This window comes from Empidonax traillii, unplaced genomic scaffold, assembly GCF_003031625.1.
Source record: "Empidonax traillii isolate 1590-97213 ecotype Southwest subspecies unplaced genomic scaffold, ASM303162v1 scaffold309:size1915965, whole genome shotgun sequence".
NCBI classification, from domain to species: Eukaryota; Metazoa; Chordata; class Aves; order Passeriformes; family Tyrannidae; genus Empidonax; species Empidonax traillii.
Genome location: NW_020955502.1, coordinates 861,465 through 873,666, shown reverse-complemented (window position 1 = coordinate 873,666; position 12,202 = coordinate 861,465). Strand labels below are relative to the sequence as shown.

General features: G+C 47.8%; 1 protein-coding gene across 1 annotated transcript in view; it reads right to left on the bottom strand.

Annotated features, from left to right (window-relative positions):
• The window catches only part of WLS (Wnt ligand secretion mediator), a 26,614-nt gene extending 14,412 nt beyond the window's left edge, over positions 1-12,202 (bottom strand). Inside the window, exons 1-2 of the mRNA XM_027891075.1 lie at positions 12,097-12,202; positions 391-663 (exon numbers count right to left, since the gene is read on the bottom strand). Coding sequence (XP_027746876.1) covers positions 391-663; positions 12,097-12,202 — 379 coding nt within the window. The remainder of the gene's footprint in view (positions 1-390; positions 664-12,096) is intronic.

Sequence of the window (12,202 nt, the reverse complement as noted above, 5' to 3'; positions counted from 1 at the left end):
CAGAAATGCTGCCAGAAGCTTGTTTAGCATTCCAGCAGCCTGCTCCAGGTGATCAGGCATTCCTGACTCCAGCTCAGTGGTTCAACGTGAAAAGCTTCAGAACAAAGTGGTGTTTTCGTAATGCAACCATCTATTCTAGGTCAAGTTGAGGCCTTAAAGTCACAAAGCTACTCTCTCTGAATTTCAGAGATAAATACAGAGATAAAAATACACATGTCAGCTTTCTACAGTCTCAGTTTTAACTTATCTTAATGATGATGCATTAAATGTCATCCCTGCCCCACCTGGTGCTCCTGCACCACCTCATTGTATGGGGCACCAACAGCCAACACGTGGCCCAAGATAAAAGCAACTTTAGGGCAAACACTGTGGGAAATGAGAGCTACTCACTCAGGTCATTGTCCATCTTGAAGGCGATATCCAGCTGCATGATGAAGAGCATGAACTGGAACCAGGGGCTCATCTCCTTGGTGGGCAGCGGGACATGCACAGCAAACACGATGTCATTGGCCTCAATCTGCCGGCTCACCGCCTCGTCAAAGTCCTTCAGCTTCTTGCAGTGGTTGGGTCCCCAGGGCATCAGCCACTTGGTTTTGTGGTGGTTCTTCCTTACATCAATGCATTTCACTGACATGTAAGGAACAGCTGTAGTAGGGCTTGGAGCTGTGAAGGGAAGAGAACCACAATTGTAGCATCTTCAGATGTCTTAGACAGTGGTTCCCCACCAAAATACGCAGCTCCACATTCTACTCTTTGAAGGCAATTTAAAACAAATGCACCCAATGCTGCTCCTTCTCAGCTCCTTGATCTCACAGTCAAGTAATTAAGTTTATTACATCTACAGATGCATTACTGACTTTGTAGTGGGATCAGATGAGGATTAGCTGAAGAGCCAGTATCTGCTGGTTCAGTCCCAGATACCTCATCACCCAAAATCATCCTGAGTTACTGAAAGCTTCTCCTATGCAAACACCGTTGCTATGTGTTCATTCAAGCAAATTCACAGGCAAAGCATGTGCCCAGATAAACCTGGATGAATAAACTAATCCTGCATAATACAAAGTTGTGAAGTGAAATTTATTAAACCCCCCCTCCCTCCCAAAAGTTCAGCTCTTTTTAAAATGAAAACCAGGCTTGAAGTTCCAAACATTAGGTGCAAATTTAACCTAAAAAAGTAAAACATGCTCTAATGCAGGTGATAAGCATTGGAATGTCTCTGTACTATGGATTAAAAGAGAAGCAGCACATAGAATAAGGGACATTCAGATGTATAGAATATGTCAAAGTCCCCACAGAAAGGACACCGAGGTGCTCATGTGAAACTGGGGAGAAGGTGTCCAGTCCAGGGGCTCCTGCAGAAGGTGATTTTCATGTTGTCGCCATGGTTCTGACAGATAGTCCAGGACTTGCCAAGAAGATCACAGCCCACCAAAAAACTCCAATACTCCACTGAGGGAAACACTCCCAAGCTGAGTGTTGCCCTTCCACCTCCCAGCATAGCATGGGTCCCCGGCCCCACACGCGCTGCTACACCCAGATGATTCAGCCCTGGCTCCTGTGTAATTTGGACACAGCAAGATCATCCCAGCAGCTCTGGAGATGGTTGGGATCCCAGCCAGGAACCCTGTGGAGCACCTTCCCCAAGTGCCACCTCGTCACACGGTGACATCTGTGCTCCTTCCCACGGCAGGGAGGTGACTCAGTGAGGGCCGCAGGAAGTTATTCAAAAGTCTTGTTTATAAACTGCATTTTTTCCATTTTTTTGACAGCAGTGAGTCTGTTTCAGCTGCAAAGTTGTAGTAATGCCACACAAGGGTGGGCTCAAGGGGATTTGCATTGCTGGGTTAATGGTTGGGCTCAATGACCTTAGAGTGCTTTTCCAGCCTAAGGGATTACATGAATACTTGTGGAATCCAACCTAAATTATGCCATTCATACCTGCTCTCGATATCAACCCACAGTGCATACATTGCACTGCTGCATCCCAAGACCTCGCTGCATCCAGTGGTCCCCCAGGAACCACACAAAGCCCATACCTCAAAACAGCCCCCCCAGCCAAGTCACTGAGATAGCAGAAATAAACAGCAAAATAGAATAAAATAAAATAGAATAGAATATAACAAAGCATTCAACAAACAAACAAAAATCAAGCTGAAATCCAGGGTAACAGAACACTTTTGTGACATGCACACGGTGCATAAAACACTCCAATAAATGCTGATTCTTTCATCGTGCCTCGATGCAGAACCCAGCAATCACTGCTAAAACTGCAGCTGGAAGGGAATATCAGAAATCTTGTTGTGAAATAAGGCAGACATTTCAGCCAAGCTCTGAGCTTTTCAGCTCTGACAGATTCTGTGTGATTTCGAAGTAGGTATTTCTGAATTAAGAGACATCATTCCTTCTACAGAGAAGCCGAATGTTTCTTGCTTTGATGCAACTCATTACAGCCATAAATATATGTTTTCATCACTGCCTGATTATGATTTTAAACACTTGGCATGCTCCCTCCAGCCTCCCCTCTGCCAAAGTTACAGCTTTGAGGAGCAAGAGACAATTACTATATATATTCCTCATCAGGAACCGTGCACCAAACAAACGTCGGCACTTGGCTTCCATTACTGATTTGGCTCCTGTCCCATTAAATTCGAGTGAGTGTTGAACCAAGTGGAAAAAAATGCTTTGTGAAGCTGCAGCCAAGTCAACTAACAGTATTACAAAGTGCTATGCAAAACAAAGCTCGCACCGAGGGATTTGGGCTGCGCCGCGGTGCCAAGGCGGCTGCTCCCAGCCCTGCTGCCTTTGGCTGGGGGAGGCTCCACGTATTCCATGATATATGTTAGCCTGTAAATAATTAAATAGCTCTTGGTGCATAATACAGTGGAAAAGCCTCAGCCCATGTTCCAGCTGCTCGCTGTGGAAATGCAGGTACCACTTGGAATAACCGAGGAGCAGGGCTGCCATCAGGGAGGTTTGGGGGATGCCAGTCAGGAGCATAGCTCTCCAGGAACCTGCCCTTCCAGCTGGGGCTGCCCAGGGAGCCCTCAGGAAAGAGTCCTGGCTCCAGAGGGAAGGGACCCCTCATGCCAAAGGGTTCAACACCAGCAGTGCCAGATGCCAAAAGCTGTAGGCAGGAGGCTGCTGGAGCTGCCAGGACTTCCAGAGGTTTGGAATGGTTTGGGTTGGGAGGGATCTTAAATCCCATCTTATTCCACTCCCTGCCATGGGCAGGGTTACCTTCCACTAGACCAGGTTGCTCCAAGCCCCATCCAACTTGCCCTTGGACACCTCCAGGGATGGGACAGCCACAGGTTCTCTGGGCACCCTGTGCCAGGGCCTCACCACCCTCACAGGGAGGAATTTCTTCTATATATCTGACATAAATTTCCCCTCTTTCAGTTTGAGCCCATTACTCTTTGCCCTATCACTACAGTTCCTGATAAAGAGCCCCTTTCCAGCTTCCCCCTTCAGCATGGATGGTATCAACACATTTGCCTTAAAGGTATGAGGCAACCAGCATGTGCTGCTGGGAAATGGGGCAGCTCTCTGCATCTCCTCCAGCAGAGTATATAGAGTTGCTCTGCTTACTGGAAAAGCCCCAGGATATCCCAAATTCCAGGGGCACAGCTGATTGTGCTTCTCCCTGTGATGGTTTTAGCCAGGGAATACCTGAAGAGCCAGACACCTTCAGCAGTGTGGCCACCACTGCCCAAGGAGGGCTTTGATGGACTGTCAAGAGCCACTTGAGCCATGTCTCACAGACTAAAGCAACTCCTGCACAGAACTTCATATTTTCCATTCAGCCTGGAGGTCAGAGCAGGGCACTCAGGGCCTGATCCCACCAGGTCACCAGAAAACAAGACCCAAGGGTCTTAACCCAGGAGAAAAAACCAAAACAGAACAAAACAAACAAACAAACAAACAAACAAAAAAAACCAACACCACCACACCACACTATTTCTCTAGTTTTAGACTGAAATCTTTAGAGAAAAAAAATTACTATAAGTGAGCTCAATTTTTCAGCCTTTTTGTTTTAGAGTATTACATACCCCTACAATTGGGTAAGAGCCACCATCACTCAGAATTTTAATTTGAATAATTAAGTAGATCCCCAAAAAGCTCCTGGGATGAGGCCTCAAATAATTCCTTCCACCTGCACACAAGTTACACGCAAATATCCAATCCCCCTCCCCAGCCCTCACCTCTGAGATCCACATTTTGCACCTTCTCATCCCGAGCACCTCCAGCGCTTCCATTAACCACCGACCCTTGCTCCCGCCCCATAAACAAGCCCTTTGGAAACTCTCAATTGCATTGTGTCCACATTGATTAAAGCCTGAATCCCCCTGACCTCGGGGGGATTTAACTTCTCCCGGCCCCGGGAGCATTCTGCTTTTCTACTCAATTACCCCCTTCCGAGCCAGCCAGCACTTCCCAGTGAGCACACACAAAGGGCTTCTGCTTCATTACCCTAACGACTGCAGGGTAGGAATAAACAAGCTAATTTATCATGGGCAGACCCGGCTTTGCCGACTGAAACAACCAGAATCTGAATAGCATCACATATACCCTTATTTTATATATGTGTATATATATATATTTACTGCAACATGAAATTTTTCTCTTCCATTTCCCTCTTTCCTGACCTCAGTGCCACCGGTTTAATATATCTGGGTGGCACACAGACTTTTAATCGCAATTTTTTATTGCTAGTTACTATTTCACAAAGCCTTTTTCTGAACACTGCAGCAGCTTTTATGTGCAAAACTACTGTATATTTAAATAATTCATCTTTTAAAAAAATAAACCCCAAAAAACCCCCACTGCCTACTAGAGGCCCACTCCCCTTGGGAATATTATTTCTTTGTCACCATTTAGCTTCAGGTTTTATCCAGACCAAAATCCTTTCATAGCCCCAGGGCACCAATTCCATCCTTATTTACAGTGAGAGTTCCTAGACAACCTATTGCAGCTGAACACCCTCATTCCTGTTGTCTCCAATAGATTTTCCAACACTATTTCTCTGTATTGTTTTGTTTCAGGCCATAAAAATGAACGTGTTCAAACTATCAAAGCAGAGTTTGGGAGATGCCCAACTCAACTCCATGGGATCAGAACAGAAACACTGTGGATGCCCGTGACTGCAAGGCCAGGGTCCAAGGCCAGGCTGGATAGGGCTTAGAGCAACCTGGTGGAAGGTGTCTCTGCCTGTGGCACGGTGCAGAATGAGATGGGATTTAAGGTCCCTTCCAACCCAAACCGGAATTCTGTGACTCCATAACCACACAACTACATATTCCTGTGTGCACAATCACGGTCAGAGGGGTAGCTGGTTGTGTTTTTCCTCAAGGAAAATGCTTCTCCAAAGCTACTTCTTCAGCTTTGAGCTGTGCTATCAGAAAACCCCCTTTAGAGCAGCCCAAACTGGAGATTTTCCCAAAAATCAGTTCCCAAGGAGCCACAGGAACAGCCATACCAAGAGACTTTAGAGCAGGGGAGTCCCAGCAACCTGTGACGCTGCAACCATCCAACAGCAGCCAAAGGGTGCCAGGGGAACAGCCCTGATATGGGAGATAAGGGATTATTCCTCCAGCCCCTGGCAAGTCACAAAGCAAGAAAATCCCAGGAGGTACAATTGCATTTGCTGGGAGAACTGACTGAATGATCTCCATAATTCACATACATATGAAACAGCAGCAACTAATGCAAACGAGGGGAGCACTAGTGGAGTTCCCTAAATGCAGAAATACATATTCGAAAATATTTTATTTAAAAGGAGAAGAAAAAAAGGGAGGTAGAACTCTTTTACTAATTGTCACAGACAGTCTGATCTTCTTCCAAATTGTCCTGTGTCAGTTTTCTACTGGGATAAAATGCACTTCCTGCAACGCCCAGCCAAGGTATGAAATCCCTGCAAACAGAGGTCTAGGAGAGCAGGAAGAGCTGTTGTTACCCAGCCGTGTTTCTCCTGAGCCTGAAACTCCCCAGGTTTACAGATAAGACACCTTGGAAACAGCCAATACTCAGATATGTAAAGAATTCCATCTCCATGTGAATAGGCAGGCTCAGGTCCTGGCCCTTCCGGGGGACACCTTGTGTCCTTCAAAGGCTTTCTCAGGCTATCAGAGCGTTATAACCCAACTTCAAAGGCCATAAATGTTATTTACTAAGGAAAAGACTTCCTGTTTAATGGCTTTCCCTTGCAAAGGGCAGAGAGGCAGCAGGGTAAGTGATCAGGTCATGTTTAAGTCCCATATCAACACAACAGAGAAGCAGCAGAAGGACTGTCTTTGTCACGGGAGGTACAAGGCATAGAGTTTCCTAATGCCTCTCTCCCAAGATGACTTAGTTTAGAAGATGCAGCTGTGAGAAGAGAAAAAACAGCACCTCAGAGGATTCCCAGCTCCTCAGGCCCCTGGCACTACTTGTTCCTGCCTGGGAACTCTCCATTTCTACCACTTCTGCCCATTCAGCTACAGTTACAGCTCTTAAAAAGAAGAATTGAGCAGACCTAAACTAAATAGACATGACCTTTCGTGTCTGCTTTTTCCTCGGCTCCCAGTGCTTCTGCCAAGGCTGCAGCACTGCAGGAATGTGTCTATACAGAGGATCTATTGGCATTCATGGCCACGGAGCAGCACCAACCATCTCCTGGAGGGGCCCGGGATGAAAGGAAGTCAGGCACACAAAAATGCTCTTTGTCCCTGCCTGCAGACACTCTTTCCTTGCAGGCTGCACAACATACCTTGGAAATCCGAGCACCTCCCCTGTCAAAAGATCAGTTCAGCCCTAAGAAGGTAATGAAATCCCAGGAAAGAAAATTAAATCCTGGAAACTCGGTGCTCAGGAGCCAAATCAGACATTTAGATAATGAGCTGGGATTGTGGAGAGCTGCTCAGCCATGGCCACACATGACTCATTATCTCTCCAGGCGAGACACACAAGGAAGTTTGAGTTGCTCCAGTCACAACAATTGCGTTTTTCAAGCCTAAGCCAAGGGAAGCGAGCAGTGAACCTGCACCTTTTTAAATGCATCCCCCTCAGCCCAGAGGACTCATGTGCTACATAAATACCTCCACTTTTCCAATCAGTTAAATTTCTAAAGTGTACAGTTGGGCACCAGACTTTCAGCTCTTTTAATCACAAGAGAGTTCTCCACTCCCTGGGCTCGTCTGAACCAAAACTAAGATAATCTCTGACTTGGGATGAGGCATCTTTGGAGTCATAGAACAGTTTGGGTTGGAAAGCACCTTGAAAGTAACTCACATAAATTACTGAAAATCACCTTTCCAATAAAAAAAATAACCAGATTTTTGAAGCAGGGATGTTGCTGCACAGAGCTGTGGGCTTTTTTCCTCTTTAAAATATTGTGTATATAAAAGAATTACAGGATGCAAAGGGATTAGAAAGAGGGACACCAAGAGCTTCCACAAGATACACAGAGGAAGATAATTTGTAATCAAAAGCTTTGCTTTCAAAACAACCAGGAGGCATTAAAGCCACAATCAATCAAGTCAGATTTCATACACAACTTCCAACACCTCACCAGCTGCCAGGAAAGGACACAGGTGTCCCAGCTCAGCTTTGGCCTGGAACAGTTGTGGTGTGACCTCCATGGGAACATACTGGTCAAAATCCCCAGTACCAAGCACAGACAGACAGATGCTGCAGCTGGTCCAGCTGTGGGAATCATAGAATTGTTTAGGCTGGAAAAGTTCTCTCAGACCATCAAGTCCAACCATTCCCCAGCACTGCCAAGGCCACCACTGCCCCATGTCCCCAAGTGCCACATACACATGGCTTTGAAATCCCTCCAGGGATGGGGACTCCAACACTACCCTGGGAAGCTGTGCCAGGATTGGACAACCTTTCCATGAAAAAATATTCCCAATATCCAATCTAAGCCTCCCTGGCGCAACTTGAGGCTGTTTCGTCTTGTCCCTTGTTCCCTGGAAGCAGAGCTCAACTCCCACCTGGCTTCACCCTCTTGTCAGGGAGTTGCAGAGAGCCAGAAGGTCACCCCTGAGTCTCCTTTTCTCCAGCCTGAGCCCCCCCAGCTCCCTCTCAGCTGCTCCAGCCCCTTCCCCAGCTCCATTCCCTTCTATGAACTCACTCCAACCCCTCAATGTCTTTCGTGCTCTGAGGGGCCCAGAACTGACCCCAGGATTTGAGGTTCAAGGTTTGTCCTCACATTGAGTCCAAGGCTGTCACAGCTCCCAGGCCTGGTGGCACCCAGAAACAGCCACAGAAAAGGCAGAGCTCGTGAGGGTTCCTGGGAACGCTGTGACTGTAAATCAGCATCAGCCTCATTTCTCCCAAACGATAACAGGAAACATTCCTGTCGATCCCAGTCTCCTGTAATTTATGCAAGCCATCATTCATAGCAGGATAGTGAAGACAAGGCTGCATTATGATAATTTTATGGATCATGTTTATCTCCTACTGATACATCCCAACTGAACACATCACACGCAGCCCAGAAGCATGACCTTCAAACAAGATGTTTTCCACGAATGGAGCAGACATGAGGAATTCTGTGGGGTTTGAAGCAGTGACAGCCCCACTTGTCTGGAGCCAACAGTTCATTACCGTAGCACAACAACATAGAAACAATCAATAAAATGATCTTTTGAGGTCTTTTCTCCCTCTCTGGCTTTGCAAAGCTCCCTTAAAAGGCCAGAGAAGCTTCACCCCACCAAGGGAATGGCTCTTTTACATGTCCATCTCATGCTTTGCCAACAGACAGCTCTAACCAAAACCCACACGAGAGCTGATAAGATTCCTGCTGTTAAATAGAAGAGCTGTGAGAAACGTGGAAGTCATATTAGAACTCTGGCATTTTGCAAGTGACTGTTCAAAAACAAGCTGAGGAACCACCTGCAGCAGAACCCCCCGATTTCAGGCAAACAAAGCTTTGTCATGGTTGTTGTATCAGGTACCAACATGCTGCATTTGGGTATTTTGGACTTGCACGAGTAATCTGTTAAAATAGAGCACTTAGTCATTGTTTTGAAACATGACCTAAGTGCCTGTGAAGGGAAAGGCTGGGTTGGCTTTGCAGCCCTGTCCCACTCGTGTACGTATTTTGGTTTGTCTAGACCTGAACAAACTAAAATAAGTAGATTTTGGTGTCTGTTCGGTGGATCAAACCAGACCAGGACATTATTTCAGCGACACCTCTGCTCCCATCCCACCCCGCGTCACCTCTGGAGTGGCCGTGCCATGTCCCTGCTGCTGGAGCTGGTGGCATTTGGGGCTCTCCCAGCTCGGCTTCGCTCCCCTGAAGGGCACCGGCCACTGGCCCCTCCTCAGCAGGTGCCTCTTAGGAAACACCGCGTGCTCAGGACTAACTAAAGGGGCAGGACCCCACTGCTGCAAGCCCAGAGTCAGTCACTGGATTGATTTCCAGGGATACAGGGAGCCCAGCAAGGTGTGATCCAAGGTGGTTTCCTGGGAAGAGCTGCACACAGACCCCCAGGCTTCGATGCCCTACTGTGTCTCACCCTGCCAGATGTTGGGAACCACACCTAGTTTACAAGCAAAGCTTAGTGTTGCACCAGCATCAAATATCCTTGGGCTTCCAGCTCCCAGGAGGGCTGGCTGGGCGCTGTTGGAGCCTGAAGAGAAGGAGGAGGCTCTAAACTCCTTGAATGCATCAGGAGTGGTAAATACTGAGGAGGAAAAACCAGTTTGGGTGATTGATTAGAGCAGTTTGATCTGATAGAAGATCAGAAGTGGGGATTTCCAGTAATTAAAGAGCTTTGTCCTGCAGTAACCCCTTAGGACACGGCAACAGATAGAAGATGCACTTAATGCAACAGGATGGAGTGACTGACTTTGTGCAGGACATTCCAGCAGGATGGGGTGCCTGAGTTTGTACGAGATACTGAACTCAGCCCAAATCGCTGTCTCCCATGGCAGAAGAGCTCCTTGGCCCCAGCCCAGCCAACCTGTCCATGCAGTTTTCCAGCCCCAGCATGAGGTGGGACCCCCATCCATGATGGGGAGGCCCAAGGTGGATGCCCAGCAGCAGCAGCCAGTAAGGCAGGGAATAAACCAGATGGAAAACTGAACTAACAGCATCTAAGTTCTTCAGTCTTTGAATCTCTACACATCTGAACAGAAACATTTGTCTTTTCCCTTACCAAGGCAACTACAAACATCTGTTTATCACATCTGTCCCCAGATGCCAGCACAAACAGGTCTTTCTGATCCACACTTGCCTTTGGAACAAGCAGCTTTTTTAAACTTAGCATCGAGAAACTACTAGAAAAACCCCTTTAAGATGAAGTCTGGCTTCTCTGCACAGCACAGGCCAAGACATTTTATCTCATGAATCAGCAGTGGGTTCAGTAACCTGCTCTTGAACCAGCTCTTAAAGAGAAAAAAAGAAAAGAAAAAAGCCAATCCTGATAAACTTCATGTGGGTTCAGGCCTGCAAAACCAGAAAAACTGGGTTTCATTCAGTTTGTGCCAGCAATTCCTTTGCGATAAAGGTAAGGAAGAAAGAGAATGAGGGAAACTGACGTTTTCCAAAATTATGCTGAGTGGAATTTCTGTGGTTATTAGAAGCTGATAATTAAAGAGGCCACGAAGGCAAAGCACTGATGGGCACCAGGAAAACAGAGTCTGTTTTCTGAGAAATGGCTGAAGGAATTCCTTCAATCCCTCTTAAATAGCCCAACTTTATTCTCCCAAAGAAGCACAACAAATTTTTCAGAGTGATGTGACTCTGGTTATCCACGGTCCTTCCCCAAGACCCCAACAAATGCGGGGGAAGGGGATGGATCCCGGGGAACCAGCCCTGCTCCGGAAAGTGAGGATTTGGGTGGGGGATCCACCGCAGGGCAGGACAGTCCTTCCTAGCCAGAGCAGGGCAACATTCCCACCCTGGAAATGGCCAGAGCAGCCAGATCCATGCGACCATCGCTACAAGGAGCCGGCTCACAACTCAGGTACTTTCTATTAAAAAAAAAAAAAAAAAAAAAAAAGGCAAAAAACCCCCAAACCCCAGGACTGCCCCAAATCTGCTCTCCCTCCTTCCATCCCTCAGGGAAAGCTCCCGCCCAGAGGCAGCGGGAGGCAGCCCCCCACCGCAGGGCTGTGTCCCAATTCACATCCCTGCCTCTGGGAATGCTCAGGGATAAACACAATCTGGGCTTTAAAGTTCCCGGCGCGGAGGTTCGCGTGCGGAGCCGGGGTGGGTGGCCGGGGAGCGAAGCTCGGGGGGTACGGAGCTCGGGGGTGTCGCGGGTGGAAGGGAGAGATAAACCCCTTCCCCCAGCAGCCGCGCGGGATTTCCGTGAGGCCGAGCTCACGCGGATTTGAGCTCCTCTGGGAAGAGTAACGAAGGGGGGATCCCCCTGGAAGAGGATCGGGGGTGGCCGGAGGGTCCCTCCTGGAAAAGGATCGGGGAGTGAGGGGGGTGTCCCTCCTAGACGAGGATCGGGGGGCAAAGAGGGGAAACAAGCCCGGACAAAGCGCGAGTGGAGTGGTGGCGCGAGGGGACCCAGAACCGGGAAAACCCCCACAGTCATTCCTCTTTTCTTTTCTTTTTTCCCTCTTTTTCTCCCCCTAATTTTTTATTATTATTTTTTGTTCTCCTTTTGGTAAGGGAGAGGTTTCCTCCCGCGGCCGGTTCGGAGGCCGAGGCACGGGGAGGGGCAGCGCCAAGAACGGCGGAAAAACCCTTTAAAAAATAAATTATTATTATTATTATTGAAACCAACTTTGAAACGCGAGGCTCCCTGCGCGATCCGTCGCCATACTGAAGCTTTCCCCCTTCCCTCTTTCTTTAAGTGCGGGCTGAAACCAAGCCAAAAAAAAAAAAAAAAAAAAAAAAAAAAAAAAAAAAAAAAAAAAAAAAAAAAAAAAAAAAAAAAAAAAAAAGAGAGAGGAATCAACACAAAAACTTTTCCCTGCCCGTCTCCCCCCGCAGCACCCGCGGGACGGGCACAAAGGGCCCGGAGCCGGGATCGCTTCGCTACAAAAGCGGGTAATGAGATCATGGGAGCGAGTCAGCGATACTGTAACAAGCACTAAACAAGAGCGGAGAGAGGAGGAGGAGGAGGAAGGAAAGTGGCCCCCGGCACTCACCGATGAGCCCTCCTACCAGGAAGGCGATGACTTGGAACACGAGCAAGATGCCCCCGACGATGCAGAGCTTGCGGGTGCTCATGTTCTCGATGATAGCCCCGGCCAT